At 39.3% G+C, this 16490-nt stretch overlaps 1 protein-coding gene across 1 annotated transcript in view; it reads right to left on the reverse strand.

Moving 5' to 3' along the window:
• Positions 1 to 5577: 5577 nt before the first annotated feature.
• MAPK1 (mitogen-activated protein kinase 1) overlaps positions 5578 to 16490 on the reverse strand; it is a 30061-nt gene continuing 19148 nt past the window's right edge. The window contains exons 2-9 of the mRNA XM_072144556.1: positions 15509 to 15691; positions 14653 to 14842; positions 13879 to 13995; positions 12051 to 12165; positions 11838 to 11969; positions 10410 to 10519; positions 8026 to 8153; positions 5578 to 6449 (exon numbers count right to left, since the gene is read on the reverse strand). Of these exons, the coding sequence (XP_072000657.1) occupies positions 8043 to 8153; positions 10410 to 10519; positions 11838 to 11969; positions 12051 to 12165; positions 13879 to 13995; positions 14653 to 14842; positions 15509 to 15691 (958 nt within the window). The 3' untranslated portion in view covers positions 5578 to 6449; positions 8026 to 8042. The remainder of the gene's footprint in view (positions 6450 to 8025; positions 8154 to 10409; positions 10520 to 11837; positions 11970 to 12050; positions 12166 to 13878; positions 13996 to 14652; positions 14843 to 15508; positions 15692 to 16490) is intronic.

Below are 16490 nucleotides of genomic sequence, written 5' to 3' on the forward strand. Positions count from 1 at the left end.
AAGAGAATGCCAGGAGTGTGCAAAGCAGTACTCAAAGCAAAAGGTGGCTACTTTGAAGAACCTAGAATAGAAGACCTATTTTCAGTTTAACAAAAGTGGGGAAGGAGTTGTCCACTTTAAGCAAATATTTGATATGGTTTGTGTAGGATAAGTTAAACAAGTTTCCAATCTACTCAGTTCCTCAGTTTTCTAGATCTGCTTGCTGTTATGCTATAGGAAACTTCTTTGTTTACTTTCAGTGGATAGAAATCTGTCCACGTCATGGACATGCAGGTGCACAAACCGTCATTATCACAGAGTGTAATAGTAGCTGTTTGATAACGGTAACATAGTATATTGAAAAAAATTGTATAACTTTTCCTTACACAAATCACATCAAATATTTGCTGAAAGTGTACAACCCCTTTAAGTATATAATTCCACATGTTAATTTATAGTTTTTATGCATTCAGTGTAAATTTACAATTTTTATTGTCATGAAAATACAGAAAACTGAATGAGATGGTCTCCAAACATTTGGTCTGTACTGTACATATGGATTAACACCCCCAGGATACCATCATGCGAGGCAGGTTAGTAAGCAATAACCATAATCAAATTACCATTGGCCCGCCTGTGAAATATACAGGGAGCATGTATTCTGCTCAGCCTTATATAGGCAGTCGAATGGTGATTGATTGATTTGCTATTGCTTAGTCACAGGTCTCTTCCAATAGTATCCTGGGGGTGTTAACCCGTATGTAGGTGTGATGCACTGGTATGCACTCCAGGAAAGAAAATTTTAGACAAGATAAGTTTTTCGTTGTATGTAGCGAGCTAAGTGCAACATCCCCACCAGGGCCTAGCCTTTCTTTGGGGCCTGGAGGCATCCGGGGCCCAGAATACCGGAGTGGGAGGCGGTTGCGGCCTAGGCACGCTAGTGACATGGTGCTTGGTATGGGGAGCGGAGGGCTGTCTTACAGCCTGGCAGGTCTCCAGCAGGTGGGGTGTGTAAGAAATATGGAGGGAGAGGATGAGGTACTGGTTATCCCTGGGGCAACCCCTTAGTGTCCGTAGTATATGTCCCTGGGTGATGGATGGGGAGCCCTTGATGGTACAGCTGTATCCAGGGACCAGGCAGAGGCAACGTTGTGCAAAATAACTCACCGTTCTTTATTGGAACAACTGTAGGCAACGGGCCAAAACGATCTCAGAACAGATGCCGGATTGTTGGGGATTCCTGAATACTGGAGTGGTCATGGAGAGTGACCCTCAAAAGCAGTTTCACCAGCCTGGTAGTAAATACAGGCTGGGATGGAGGCCGTAGCGGTTTGTCTGTGCTAGAGGTGCACAGACATTCTCTGTGTGTGGTCTGGAAGATCTGCTCTCTAGGAAAGCCAAGGCCTAAGAGCTGCTCATGTGGTGAGAGCTTGTGCTCAGAAGCGAGGCTCAGGCCTAAGAGACCTAGCCCCTTTCCAGGGCTTTTGTTAAACCCTGGTCAGGTGGTTGCTCACTACCCAATCACACTCCAGTGTACATAAAGGAATACAATTGGACAATAACTCAGATACTGCCTGGACAGTCAAGGGTTAAGTATCTACCGCTGCTAATTACCAAAGTCCTATGGAATTCCCTCTTTAAGAGTTGATCAGACTCACTAGATGGGTTCTATCAGGGTGAGGGCCTCATTCGCAACTACTTCTCTGCCCATGTATTGGCAGGGGTGGTGCATAAGCCATTTCTTTTCCTCGTACATTGGCTTATTTGCATAATATATTTTACAGCTTACTGCATACCATTTCACAGGCAACAAGTTCCTCCAGGTGTTCTATCTTTTAAGTTGGGTCTTGGATCTCATGCAGCTGCAACACTACTGTTTGCCTCATGTACAGTGTGAAATTATTGAGCAAGTCAAATTTCTGAAGGTGCCATGGACATTAAATTCTGTTGGTGACAACTCATACAAACCACATTAGCAGAGAAACCACACCATAGATGTCCACAAATTACACATCTGCAAAGAGAGTGTATGTTCTCTCTGTGTTTGCGTGGGTTTCCTCCGGATATTCCGGTTTCCTCCCACACTCCAAAAACATACTGGTAGGTTGTTTAGATTGTGAGCCCCATGGGGACAAGGACCAATTTGACATGCTGTGTGCGCTATATAAAGAATTATTATGTAATGATGAGAACTGACAAAGGGATAAAGTAATGAATGCACTTACTGAAACATATTACCAAGTACAAAAGCCTTGGTTGGTGATCACTTTAAGGAGCCTCCTGAATGGAGATACTAGCCACATACATTACGCAGGTGTGATTTTGCCCAAGACTTCTAAACATAAAATTCTGAAGAGCCTGAGTATTACAAGAAACCAGACAAGGTGGTGAAAAATTTTCTTTGAAACTATTTTACCTACTGATTCCAGTTTATGTGGATTTACACAGACAGTCCTTGGACAACTCTTCTGATAATTCCTTTCACTCTGTCTTGCATGTGGTCATTTCAGATTCAAACCAATGGAGTCAGTATGTTTTTTTTTTAAATGGTCTGGAGACGGCTTAATGGTTTTACCCACCATGAGATGTTTCTTGTGTGGCACCTAGATAATGAGGCATCAGTTGAAGCAGCTGATCATCTTCACAAAGTGGCTGCACTGCTTTCACATTACTGAGAGATTCCAGCTGGTGTCATGACTTTCCATGGCTTTTTGCTCCTCTCTCCATGTGTTAAATAATGAGAAATAACACACAGAAAAATATTGAAGGACATCTATGGTAGGAAGTATTTGCCAATGTGGATTGAATGAAATGCTATAGACATCTCTTGAGATTCCCATTTCGTACACAATTTGAGATTACTCATGTGCTTCTTGCTTGAGACTTGTAGCTGTATTTGAGCAAAGTTAGAGTTATAGTCATATGCACAGGTTGCCAACATCAGCTATAAAAATATTGCAAAAACTTCATGTGCACACTGCTATGATAATTTTTGCAGCTCCAATAATGTAATTTTTCAAGGTTTAATCACTTTTGACTAACTAGATGTAAAAATTTAAGGAACTATGTTGTTAACAAATACTAAAAAGTAGGTCCGATTAGAGCTTTTTTGGTAATACAGGAATACAATTTTAATGATTTTATTTGCATTTGTGGAGTCTTACAAGATATTTTCTTTTTATCTTTTTTTCTCTTTTTTACACAATTTTAAGCCAGAAATATAGAACATCAACCAATTGAGGAAAAAAAGTTAAATACATCAATAGAATTAACAAAAAAAAAAAAATTATAAACCTTTTACAATTTGTTTAATTGATTAACCAGATTACATACCTTCCACAATAAAATACATGTTCAGCTGTTACATTACATTTTAAAGGAACATACAGGAATTTGTTATAAAATATTTTATCTTAATTTATTCACTGCACACCCATCAGATTCAGCTTCAAATGCATTTTATCGAAACGAAAAAGGAACCGTGGTGTGAGCAGTGAAGCCTCTAAACTTTACAACCTACTTAAATCAGCTACACACATTTTGAATACAAGACTAAAAAGGCACCAACAGTACAAAGCAAGTACAAAGCTCTTTTAGTAATCTGTTTGAGAGTTTGTATATGGACAACACAAAAGGCAATGTAGGGAAAGGGGGGGGGGAATATGTTCTGAAAATCTGTTGCATTTTAGTTAAAATTTGTTGCAAATGCCCTTTATGCAAGAAGAAAATAGAAGGTATAGACTGGAGGTATGAGCAACAGGGGGGGGGGGAGAGAAATAACCCTAACACTGGTGTATGTTATTGCAGGACTATAGGGGAACAAGAGCAAATCCGAAGGCAGTAGGTGAAGTGCATTTGTAGTGAAAAAACCTCTAAAGGGGAAGCAGCAGCAAGCATTTTTGGCCATTTAGATGAATTATGCAATACTTAAAACTGGAATGGAATACATGTTTGCAAAAACAAATCGAAAGAAATGTTTTGTTTAAAAGAAATTTAGGCAACAAACTGAAGACTTTGAAACAATTTAGCAGTACGCTTGTGATATCAAAAGTTTAATAAATTCACATGTCGTTTATGAACAATTCTTTTAACTTTTTTTGCTAATATACTTAAGAAATTTTTCGACATGCCTCTAAAGATTTAAATATGGCTTCTACTTTCCCTGATGCAATTTGCATGACTGAATGATCCATGCATTTCACTTATGAAGGGGAAAATTTGCTAGTGCATAGTACATTTCTTTCCCTGTTCATGCCGTTTAAGCAAAACCAAGTTTTGTTTTTTAATCAGTTTCTTAAAGCATTTTGTGTCATGATGGGAGTATGTGGGGATCGGGGGTCTTGTGTTGAAGAAATGTTTAAAGACTCGTACATGTAGATCTGATAAACAGAACCGTTTTATAAAGCATTAGGTTTTTATAAATAGTAGCCATGATAAAGGAACATTGCCGGCAGAAGACTAGTCAAATAAACTGAATTGCTGGATAACAACTGCAGTGAAGTATGGCTAATGGTTCCTGCAAATACTAAAAGAATGAGGAGACTAGTTCTGCCATCCAACGTTACAAGCAAAGCCATCCCTTTTTCATGTAAAGCAAAAACGAGAGCCCAGTATATTTACCACCTGCCAAATACAGCAGATGCCCTTAGAAAGGTTTACATAAAGATATTTTCCACAACTGTTTAATAAAACATAGTATCTTATCCAAGTAGTATGAGCGATATGCAGGACACAAATTAGCAGGTAAACCCATTCACCAAGTTAACGTGAAATCTATACAAAACCCACGTCACAAAAATCGACCATATAAGCAAAAAAAAAAAAAAAAAATAATGAAGAGTCTTTTCCCAATTAATTTTCAAATTACAAGTGCAATTTTTGCTCATTTCCTAGGCAGTTCAGACAAGTCACTAGAATTTTTGCCAGACAGGAAGAAAACTGAAATAAAAGAATAACCACCAAAAAGGGAAAAAAACAAAAACAAAAAGGGTTTTAAAAGAGCTGTTCCATTCTTATGAAGGTCACAGGAGAAAAATTCATTACACACAATTTAGAGGTAAGAGATCTTGTTTCAACCAGTCATATGCATGTGGCACTTAGACAATCTTTGCACAGAAAAGCTTAACAGTCATGCGAGGGCACGGTCATTTTCAACAAGGCAAAGTCGTTCACCACGGAGAGCAGTGAGGAAAGAGGAGGAGGCACTGCACAGCGACATAACATCTAGTAAACTCCACGGAATACAACTCCAGGAACAAATACCAGAAAGGAGAGGAAGTAATGGATACAGTGTAAAAGAGTTGAGTGCTTGCTGGATTGCTGCTCATTGCAAAGCCAAGAAAAAAAACAAAACAAAAAAAAATGGATTAAACCGCCAGGACTCCGAGCGCTAATCTAGCTGTACGCCCGAGTAATTTCAATAACATGAGAAATACACCCATCATTACTAATCGATGCAGTGTATTGCCCAAGTCATGTGCCATTGTATAAAGGAGGGAGGACTAATGCAAATGCCTCAACAGTCAATGAGCACGGCACCATTCAGGAGAGCACTAGCATGCGGATTCATCGCACAACATGAAGCTTCGTATTAATCTGGAAAAAGGTGATTTTAGGAGAGGTTGAGGTGCTGATTATGCATCTCCCCTGTGTAAATGCAGCTTCCTCAATTTGATCCGTACATGAAAAGCCAGCGCCATGGCACAGTCACCAGTTTAGAGACTTAGATTCAGGTATCTATTCAATAGATGGTATATTGCAGCAGCATTTCATTGCTATGATTGAATGTGATCTACAAAGTAAGCTTTTTTTTTTAATATACCTTGTATATTTATATATATATGGATAAGATCCCTCAAGCACATAAATGGTTAAAATTGCTTATTTAGCTCAAAGTGCTAGAGAAAACAGGAAACTACAATCAATTCCATGAGGTTTTCGAAGCTTTTCACTGCAACTGTTTAAAATGATATGTGTAAGTAAATGGGACTTTCAAAAGACTTAAAGTGCCCAGAATAGCAACTTTCCCAAGGGAAAAAAAAAAAAAAGGAAAAAAATGTACACAAAACAAATAAAAATAATGCCAGTTACCACAGTCATCAGTAACGTGGGATTAGACACAATATGTAAAGCCCGTGAAAAGGACACAATTTTTCCACTTAACAGAAGGGTAATAAATCATTTAAAAAAAAAAAAAACCCTAAAGGAATATACAGGCAGTTAAGGTATCAGCGAGTTTGCGACTGCACCGTACTGCAACTGGGCTTTACAAAAAGGAGTGTCAAGAATACTTCTCCAGACTGAAAGAATTCATCATAAGCATAAAAAGCCACAACTACCAGGAACCACCCTCCTTAATGGCTCAAAGGAGTTAGACTGGACAAGCTGAGATGGGTCACAGGACATGGCCAAAGGAGGAAGAACTGTCAAGAACACAGATGTTGGAGTGCGAAGTCCTTCACAACCTTTCCCTTTAAGAGAAGCAGAAAAGAAACAATTTAGGAGACATGGTCCATGTAGAAATCTCTTCCTTACATCATAAAACAGCAAAAATGAGGGAAAATAAGGACGTAATTGGCTATAATTGCCAAGATACCTTTGTGGATTAGCAATTTGATTACATGAACAGATTGAGGCTCAGTTCACACCCAAGTCTGGGGTTTCCGTTACACACTCCATTTTAGAAGAGTAACGGAAACAATGAACAGAAAGTCTCCATTCACCTTGTGTTTCTCATTGACTTCAATGTGAGGAAGGTCGCCTTCTGCTACGGTTCCATTAGAACAGCAGTAGCTGCTGTGCTATCCTTTCCACTATTTTGTAAAGGAAGTGGGAATGGAACCCGCTGATGACAGGTGTGAACAGAGCTTAGCCACATATGTGATAAAACACACTAAAATGTTATGACCCTCTTTAAGGACAGTCTGCGGAAGGTGTCATCCTTAAAGGAGTTGCATAGTAGAAAACATTGATGGCCAGCATCAAAATAATTGTAATGTATTGGTCCCGTACTCTCAATTATGTCACATTGTTTCAGGTCTTATGGACCAGAACTGAAATCTGCTTCAGCCAGGGACAAAGCAGATTTTTTTTGGAGCAAAAGAGCCATACCACACCATGTATTAATGCATTGCCCCACTGAGTATAATGGAGACTGTACACAATTACTGCATACATTAAAGCCACAAACACAGAGACAGAGGCGTTATGTTTTTACACAGTTCCTGCACATTTTACCATGTATCTGTAGCTCCACAACTTGGGTGTTTTACACAGATAACGTTTACAGTGAATTTCTCACAAGAATCCATGTTTATGCTTATAAGGGAGGGAAAACATGGGACAAAATGCTACTGCCAAATATGATGAGTATTCTACCCACACATGGATCACACTGTCACTGAATTTCACATTTGTACATATTTGTAGCTGTTGGTGCCAAAGAACAAGACTCAACAGTTGGTGAACAAAAAAAAAATAAACAAAAAACAATTCACAAAGCAGAACCGTATGAATAATCATAATGATAAAGATTGAGGAAAATGAATGTGAACAGCTAGAATGTCACAAAGCACTTGTCATGAGGTCCATTTCTTTAGAGTATGTGGGGGTAGAATACTGGACATAAGAAAACTTCACTGCACCAATGCATCATCACATATTGCATGTAAAGATTAAGGCTATATTCACACTGCCGTTGCCCGCCCGCCCGTACCGTACCGTAGCGGGCAACGGCAGTGTACGGGGAGAGGAGGAGGAGGTGAGCGCAGCTCACCCCCGCCCCTCTCCATAGCAACCTATGGCGCACGGCCCCGTATTACGGGAAAAGATAGGACAGGTCCTATCTTTTTCCCGGGTACGGAACGGTACGGTGCCGCACGTGTGCTGCACCGTACCGCTCCCGTAGGGTGCCGTGCGCCCATAGGAGTGTATGGGGGACGTATATCGGCCGTATATACGTCGGCCGTATATACGTCCCCCATACGTTAGTGTGAATGTAGCCTAACACTATACTACAGTCTGCTCGGAAACACATTACGGCCTTACCTGTGGTCATATTACAGTCAGTAACCAGGTTGGAATCTAGCAGTTTCTTCAAAAATTAACTCCTTCAGTGTCTCCTTGGGCAGGTCATCTAACTCCATCTCAAATTTAAAGGGGGCTTCTGCAACAGGCTAAACATGGGAGACAAAGAAAAATTCACACTCCGCACAATAGTAAAAATCTACAATTTACAGATTAACTATGCGACACAGGAAATAATTGTATCCATTTTGTGTAAATCCAAAATCCATATGTAATACATAGACATATGGATGACGGTAATCATGCTCTTCAGATGTCACATACACTTCAGATCACACCAAAAAGATGCTTTATGCAGGTATTGTGTTAGCCATCGGATTAACTCTAATACCAACTCTCCCTGAGCCAATCTGTTTACTTCCAATTTTATTCCTTAGAGCCGCAGCCATGTTACAAACCAATGGTGCAATTAAATCATGATCAATCCAAGGGTTTGAGTTAGGAAACTATTGGCCTTGAGATCTTTTTGTATATATTGGAAATCTGCTTAATTTTACATTTCAGTCGGAGTAAAAAAACAAGACAAATGTTGGAAGATACAGGCATTGCATCAAGTTTCAAAAGGCAGATCACAAATCTTGAAACTTGGAGAAGCTGGTTGTGATCCAGCACATCCCCCTCACAAACTGCTACTGGTAGCAACCACTGCACCAATAGCTTGTGGCTTAGAAGAAGAAGCTGGAAATAGTGTAACTTAAAGCATAATACACAACTCAAGTACGGTACTTGGTCCTTTTCATATTTTATTTTTTTTTTTAAATTCCCCCAAACCCTGGAAAGTTCATAGAAATGAATCAAGGACGAGAACCATGTAACTATATAAAATGGAGCCATTAAAAATAGAAACCTATTCCCCTCAGAAAAACAAGTCCTCACGCAGCTTAGGGCGAATTCACATGACCGTTGGGGGACGTATAAATTTGCAAAGTTACAAATCCAGGGAAGTTTATTGGACAACATAACCATAAACCAGTAAATACTAATCTATTCTATATAGAGGATGTCCATGGGATAGGCGATCAATGCGTGATTGCTAGATGCCCAATTTCTGGGCCCCCTACTGACCAATAAAAAGTCTACTCCATCTTCTCTCACGATGTAACTGTGAAGAGGCTTAGGCAATTTTGTTTTCCGGATTATGGGTGTAATAAATAACCATATACAATCCATCATTTTAGGGTTTTAGCTCCACCACACTAAACTGCAATCGGTGAGTTGTGGGAGGCTCATGAGCTGTGCCAAGGAGTACAGGATGTACTGCGCTTCAACAGAAATATTTGGAGTATGCGCAGATGCCTTATACGGGGTTACATTAGGCTCCATAGACTATGTGAGCAGCATATGCTCAAATCTTACATAGGGAGATTCACACTACAATTGGGCAGATAATTCCAGATTCATTTTAACATGGCAATCCTGATGACAGTAGTAATTTGTGCAAGTGCAACAAGACCCACAATCCAGACTACAGTGATAAAGCAAAGAAACCTTAGATCCCTAGTAACTATCTGACATCTTTCTTTTAGCTAAAAATTATTCCCCTGAGATTCCCATATATTCAACTTTATAGTTTTACCTGTTATCTAAGCATATGTATAGCGAGTCAAGGTGGGCGATTCCTCCTCGGGCTGAATCCAGCTGCTCCTCCCCATCCTCTCTCTGTATGCAGCTGTAATGTCATGTGACCAGGGTGACATTGCAGGTCCTATAGCTTTTGTAGCATTAGAAACTGTACACGAAGCATATATCTCATGAAATCGCAGCATATTTTATCACATGAAATCACTGCAGCCTGAATGGAGAGCAGTAGAAGTCCATGGAAGCTGCTGTGATTGCTTTATGTGGTCAGATATGTACATTGGGTATAGTTTAAGTAGCTTAAGGACCTTTGATTATGTCGCCCTGGTTACATGACATTAGGCCACGCCCTTCGACTCGCTCCAAAGATGCATAGATACCAGGCAAGATTATTACTGATTTTATGGGGATCTAGGGAAACAATTTTTAGCTAATAGCAGGGTTTCAGATAGTTACTAGAGCTCTATAGGAACCTTCCACTGGCTGTATTTGTGAAAAACGTGGTGACTGGTTCCCTTTAATGGAAGAATAGGGCTTTTAACATTATCCTTACTGCCGAGTATCTGCAGTTGCTTCATGACTGTAGTCGGGGTGCAAACCAAGATAGCACATTCCCATACTGCAAGCAGAAGGATGGTGCTGGAACAACACAGTATGATGCTGCTGTCAGTCCTTGTATAGTGGCCAATTTGAACACGCTCTAAAGTTATATTATGGATGTTCATGCAATTTAAAAATGTACATTTATAAATGTATTTAAAACTTACCTCATCACTTGGGTCATAATACTGCTCCAAATATGGATGGGCCAAAGCTGCCTCTACTTCAATTCGTTTGTGAGGATTGAAGGTCAACATTTTGTCCAACAAATCAAGGGCTGAAACAAGGAAAAATAAAGGGATTGTGGGCATAGGAAAGTCTTGAACCAAGAATGACAAAAGCCTTATAGAAACACAGCGTGTCATATTATAATCTCCCTTTTAATATGATATCTGGATTGTGCATGGATGCTTCTCGGAAATGGAGATATTCACTCTAAATTTCCGCGTTAAGTTGTAACTTTAAAAGGGGTTTTCCCACAAAGACAAGTCAGGTCCTATCCAGTGGATCAGTAGGGAGAACCCCACAGATTGCGAAAAACGAGGGGTCCAACTGGCCCCTCACCGCTCCTCAAACTAATGAGGGAGACGGCCACATATGACCGTTCTGCTCTATTAATCTCTATGGATATCGCTCGGCGATCTCCATCAGCTCCACAGACTAATGAAGCAGAACGGTCATACGCAGCCATCTGCTCAATTAATCTCTGAGGAGCGACAAGGGGTTGGTTGGACCCCTCGTTTTGATATCTACGGGGGTCTCAGCACCGAGACCCCCACTGATCAGCAAGTTAGGCCCTATCCCGTGGATAGGGTCCAACTTGTCTTTGTGGGAAGACCCCTTTAAAGTTGCAGTAAAAAAAGATTAGATTTTTATATATAACTTTCTGGGTAGATATCTCTGGTTCTATAAATCATACACAATCCAGATACACAATGTGACAGCCGTGAAGGGGTTAAACTGCACTGGCTGTAAAATAAATATGAAATATTACTGCATATGAACACATTTTCAAAACTAGACCCCTCATCCAGCTTTTCAAAAGGTTCACGACTCATAGGCCAAGAATTACGCAGCAAACACCTGTCACAAACATTAGCAATTATGACAGTTAACGATCACATTCAGTATCAATCTAGGATCTGATCCATAAAAACATGCAACAGCAGAAGCACCAGCAAATACAGGACATTCTAGAGAGCTACTGAGGTGAATAAAACACAAATTGAGATTCAAAGCATACTGTTCTAGGCAGTCACAGAGGCAGATCACAGTCTGGAGCTGGATTCACATCTTTTCACAGGGTACAGAGCAGTACGGTGCCGCACCGTACTGCTCCCATAGGGCGCAGTGCGCTCTATGTGGGACATATATCGGCCGTATATAGGTCCCCTATGCGGAAGTGTGAATGTAGCCTAAAGGTTTCTATACAGACCACTTACATGAAACTAGTATTAGCTGCAGTTTGTTTTGTCATAGAAATACTGAATTCAGCTGAAGAAAGGCAGACAATTTCTCTAACAAAAATTTGAGTTCCGTATTTACTTGTACTAATGAGAGTTTGTTGAAAACTCCAAAAGAACATTTAACCTTACCTTTGGGGTCTGCATTGGGGAAAAGTCTATTCCAGGGCACCTTATTTTTATGTGGGAGTGAAAGCAAGTAGTTTCTAGCTTTCAAATTGATTATACAGTTCAGATCCTCTTGAGAAGGTGATCCAAGAATACCTGGTAGGGAAAACAAAAAAGTAAACAACTCCAACATATCCAACATAATTTTCCTAAATTTTGTTATTAATATGCCCTTACCAAGGATGTGATTAAGTTGATCAAGGTAATGTTTTCCTGGAAATATGGGCCGATTTGAAAGCATTTCTGCCAGGATGCAGCCAACGGACCAAATATCAATTGACTTGGTATACCCCTAAAGAGGAAAAAAAAAAAACAAAAAAAAAAACAACTTTTTTTCAGTAAATTACCTGGCAACTAAAATTGTATATTTTAAGGTTCTAGTAACCCATTTACTATTTTAGTTAGATATAACAAGACAGTCACACGATTAAGGGCCGTGAATATATTAAAGTCTATGGAAACCGAGTCAGCCTGAGCGCCTGTGGGAAAGTTATTATTTCGGCAATAAAGAAGAAATAATATACAGGCAGTCCCCTACTTAAGGACACCCGACTTACAGACGACCCATAGTTACAGACGGACCCCTCTGCCCACTGTGACCTCTGGTGAAGCTCTCTGGATGCTTTCCTTTAGTCCCAGACTGCAATGATCAGCTGTAAGGTGTCTGTAATGAAGTTTTATTGATAATTCTTGGTCTCATTTCAGCTAAAATTTTGAAAATCCAATTGTCACTGGGGCAAAAAAAAAATTTGTTTGGATCTACAATTATAAAATATACAGTTTCGACTTGCATACAAATTCAACTTAAGAACAAACCGACGGACCCTATCTTGTACGTAACCCGGGGACTGCCTGTATATACTCAAGTATAAGCCGACGTAAGTATAAGCAGAGGCACCAAGTAAAAATTATTGACTCGAGTATAAGCCTAGGGTGGTTAATGCATTGGTCACATCCTACCAAGCATATAGCCAGCGCCTGCCCCCACCCTGCCTAAAAAAAACCCCCAAAAAAACTCCATACTCGCCTTTCCAACGACCCCACCTGGTCCTCTTCTGTCTTCAGCTCCCCACACGGCGCAGTCGCATATACCATGACATCAGCTGCTTGCCGACATCACAGTGTGCGCAACACAGAGTGTGGAGACCAGAAGACAGAGCCAGAGCGGAAGAAAGAGGAGGACCTGTAGAGGGCGTCAGAAAGAGGAGTACAAAGTTTTTCATAGGCTCGAGTATAAGCAGAGTTAGGGATTTTCACCACATTTTTTTTTGCTTATACTAGAGTATATATGGTACATGTAAAATCCAGTCCCCCCCCATCCCCTAGACATAAGGAGCAGCCTACTTCGAACACTCTACACCCAGTAATCGAGTGGTAGATGTCCTTTAACTCTTTCCATACCTAGTGAAAATTTCACTTTAAGATTTAGCTCTTGGACTATAGTTATTGCATTAGAATCGTCGCCAGGTTCTTCTCTGAATTGTCAGTTTAGTACAGGAAAGAAAGTCGATTTGCACATATTGCTTATACAAGATAGTACATCAGTAGAAAAAAGGTCACAGGAACATATTTCTAAAGTATCGTATATACTTGTGTATAAGCAGAGTTTTTCAGCACAAAAAATGTGCTGAAAAAGTCACCTCGGCTTATACAAGAGTCTATAAAAAGAAAGAAAGAAGAAGATGACCCGAGATCGGGGAGCAGCGCCGAGCATCGGAAGGTGAGTATAAGTTTAATTTTTTTAAGTGCTGGCAGGCTGGCTGTATAATACATGGGGGCCGGCTGGCTACTACATGAAGGGGGGGGGGGGGGGCTGTGACCAATGCATTTCCCACCCTCGGCTTAAACTCGAGTCAATAGTTTTTCCAGTTTTTGGTGGTAAAATTAGGGGTCTCGGCTTATACTCGAGTATACACGGTTTATTCCAAAGATTATTATATGCTTTATTGACTTGTACAATTCAGTTTTTCATTTTATTTACGTTTTAAAAGATCAAAAGGATTACCTTGGAATTTAACATTATTTCTGGAGCTCGATACCAGCGAGTGGCCACATACTCTGTCAGAAAACCAGTGTGGTCATGATCAGGGTCTGCAACACGTGCCAATCCAAAATCACAGATCTGTTAAAATAAATACATTTAAATGCTTGTTTTAAACCATATTAAAAGTAACAGCTGGAAAAGGGATTTTACCTCAATTGTCAGATTTATATAAACATTTTCTTTCTTGCAACTAATAACTAGTTTGATATACATTAAGTTGCAGCCATTTAAGAAACAGTAACATCCATTGTAAAATATTATTTTAACAATCCAACACCATGTTAATATTCAAACAAAATTGCTGTAAACATATTTACACTACTAAAGATTTAAGTAGTTTCGTTCCAACAAACCCGCTGTGGTTTGGGCAGGATTTACAGGTGCAAACATACAAGTGCTCAATGGAACCAATATCTGCTGACTTTAGCAGAAACATGTTCAGGAGAGTAAATCCTGCAAATACAGAGAGCGAGTTTGTTGCAACAAACTTACTTGTACAACAGGCCAAAGGGAGATATAGAAACTCTGGATGCTCATGTCACCTAAACCAAGAAATAAAAGCTATTACACACTGCAATAAAATGTACGATTTTCTAATTTGTAGGCTATTAGATTTATGTATTTGTCATGTTACCAACTCTACAATATTGTAAAATGCTTTAAAAAAATCTTCACATTGAAAATTATATTGTTTTAGAACATATTAAAATTTTAAGTTGTACAAAATACACAAACCTTGAGATCACAGGTTGTGTTCAGAAGCAAGTTTGATGGTTTAAGATCACGATGTAAAACATTAGCTGAGTGAATATACTTCAGGCCTCTCAGGATTTGGTACAGAAAATAACAAATGTGGTCATTGCTAAGGTGCTGTGTCTTCAAGAGCTTGTACAGATCAGTTTCCATAAGATCCTGAACAATGTATCTGAAGAGGTTCATGTAAGGTAAATTATACATTTTCTACAAAAAGTGGTTAAACATTGGAGTGGATTTATCAAGAGTCTAAAAGTAGGACAGTACAAAAGAGACGAGACAGTCTTATGCAGCAAATGTATCAAAGTAACTGATGATAAAGGGTTATGCCTGTTGGTAAAGGGTCCTCCCCACATCACCTAAAATTAGCAGTCAGTGAGGCACTGTACCTTAATTAAGCAATTTTGCCGTTCAGAAAAATGTTGTAATTGACTATTATTCAAAATATGACTCTTTTCTCCCAGGCTGCTGGTGAACCACACCCCATAAGTCTAACTGGTAGCTTTGAGCCTCTTCAAATCTCAGACATTGCCCTGCCTCCTTGTTCATGAATGATAGGTCTCATTGCTAGGCTACCCTGCTGTATGAAACAAGTACTTAAGGACTGCCTATTGGAACTTGTCACCAGCTAAAAGTCACATTTGTGGAGACAGGTTCAAATTTCTGTACATTAATTTTTATTTTCAATTTAAAAAGGTATAAATGTCTTGCACTATTTCTGGAATGAGAAGTTTTTTTTGCAAATTCAAGAAACCTATTTCACAAATAGACCTTTATTGAAAAAGGCCATAAACTAAATAAATACATTTAAAATGGTAGCACATGAAATTAAGGATACACATCTTTCATCTGCTCAATGGTTGGAGCTCGAATAATGTCATTTATTCCAATAATATTTTCATGTTTGAAACGCAGCAAGATTTTAATCTCCCTCAATGTTCTCTGGCAATAGGTTTGATGCTCAAAAGGGCTTATTTTCTTGATAGCAACTCTGACTTTGTTCACGTTGTCATATGCAGAGCTGTAAGACAACAACAACAAAAAAAGAAATAATTGAAGTAATTGCATTTTACATAATTGAAATTTGCTTTTTAAAAAACAAGCGTTTAATGTCTCTGGGGCCTCTCATCACTTGTAAAAGAAAGTGTCATTGTACATTACTGTGCCTGTCTTACCTTCACATGGTAATTTTACCTTTACAATTTATTAGCAAGCATCTTTTAATAAGACACACATTTAACTTGTGCTATACAGCCTATAAACTTTCAGAGGGTCTCAAGGGTCAGGATAACAGCCTCAATTGTGGCTCAGAAAAGTCTTGTGATTCACTGCCATTTACCAGTAATACTGCAGGTATAATAATTTGACACATTTTTGTCAATAGCACACATTTTGTTGATAGATTTGGTTTGTCTGGCATAGCTGGTATCAATTTTATGAGGTTTCATGCAGTGTACAGTATTTAATGTTATGAAGGCAAAGCATTCTGCCTGCAGTATATTAGTTGAACTCCATAATTGTAGTTGGCTCCCACAGGATTGGCTTCTTTATGGTGACAGCCCTGACTGGGCCAAACCATATAAACTGCAGAGATTTGTACAGAAATAGGACACATGGTGAAGCAAGTGAACTCAGGGAGACAACCATGTGAAAATGCAGTTTTAAAAACTTGTACAGATGAAGGCAATTTCCATAAAACATGAGAATTTGTAAGAACAGCCATCACTTTTATACATTAACAGTTACAGCAGAGATACATATCCTATTTATAAATATACAACATCGGAAAAACGTGTTAAAACATGCTATACGCTGCATTT

Source organism: Engystomops pustulosus, chromosome 1 (genome assembly GCF_040894005.1).
Source record: "Engystomops pustulosus chromosome 1, aEngPut4.maternal, whole genome shotgun sequence".
Taxonomy (NCBI): Eukaryota; Metazoa; Chordata; class Amphibia; order Anura; family Leptodactylidae; genus Engystomops; species Engystomops pustulosus.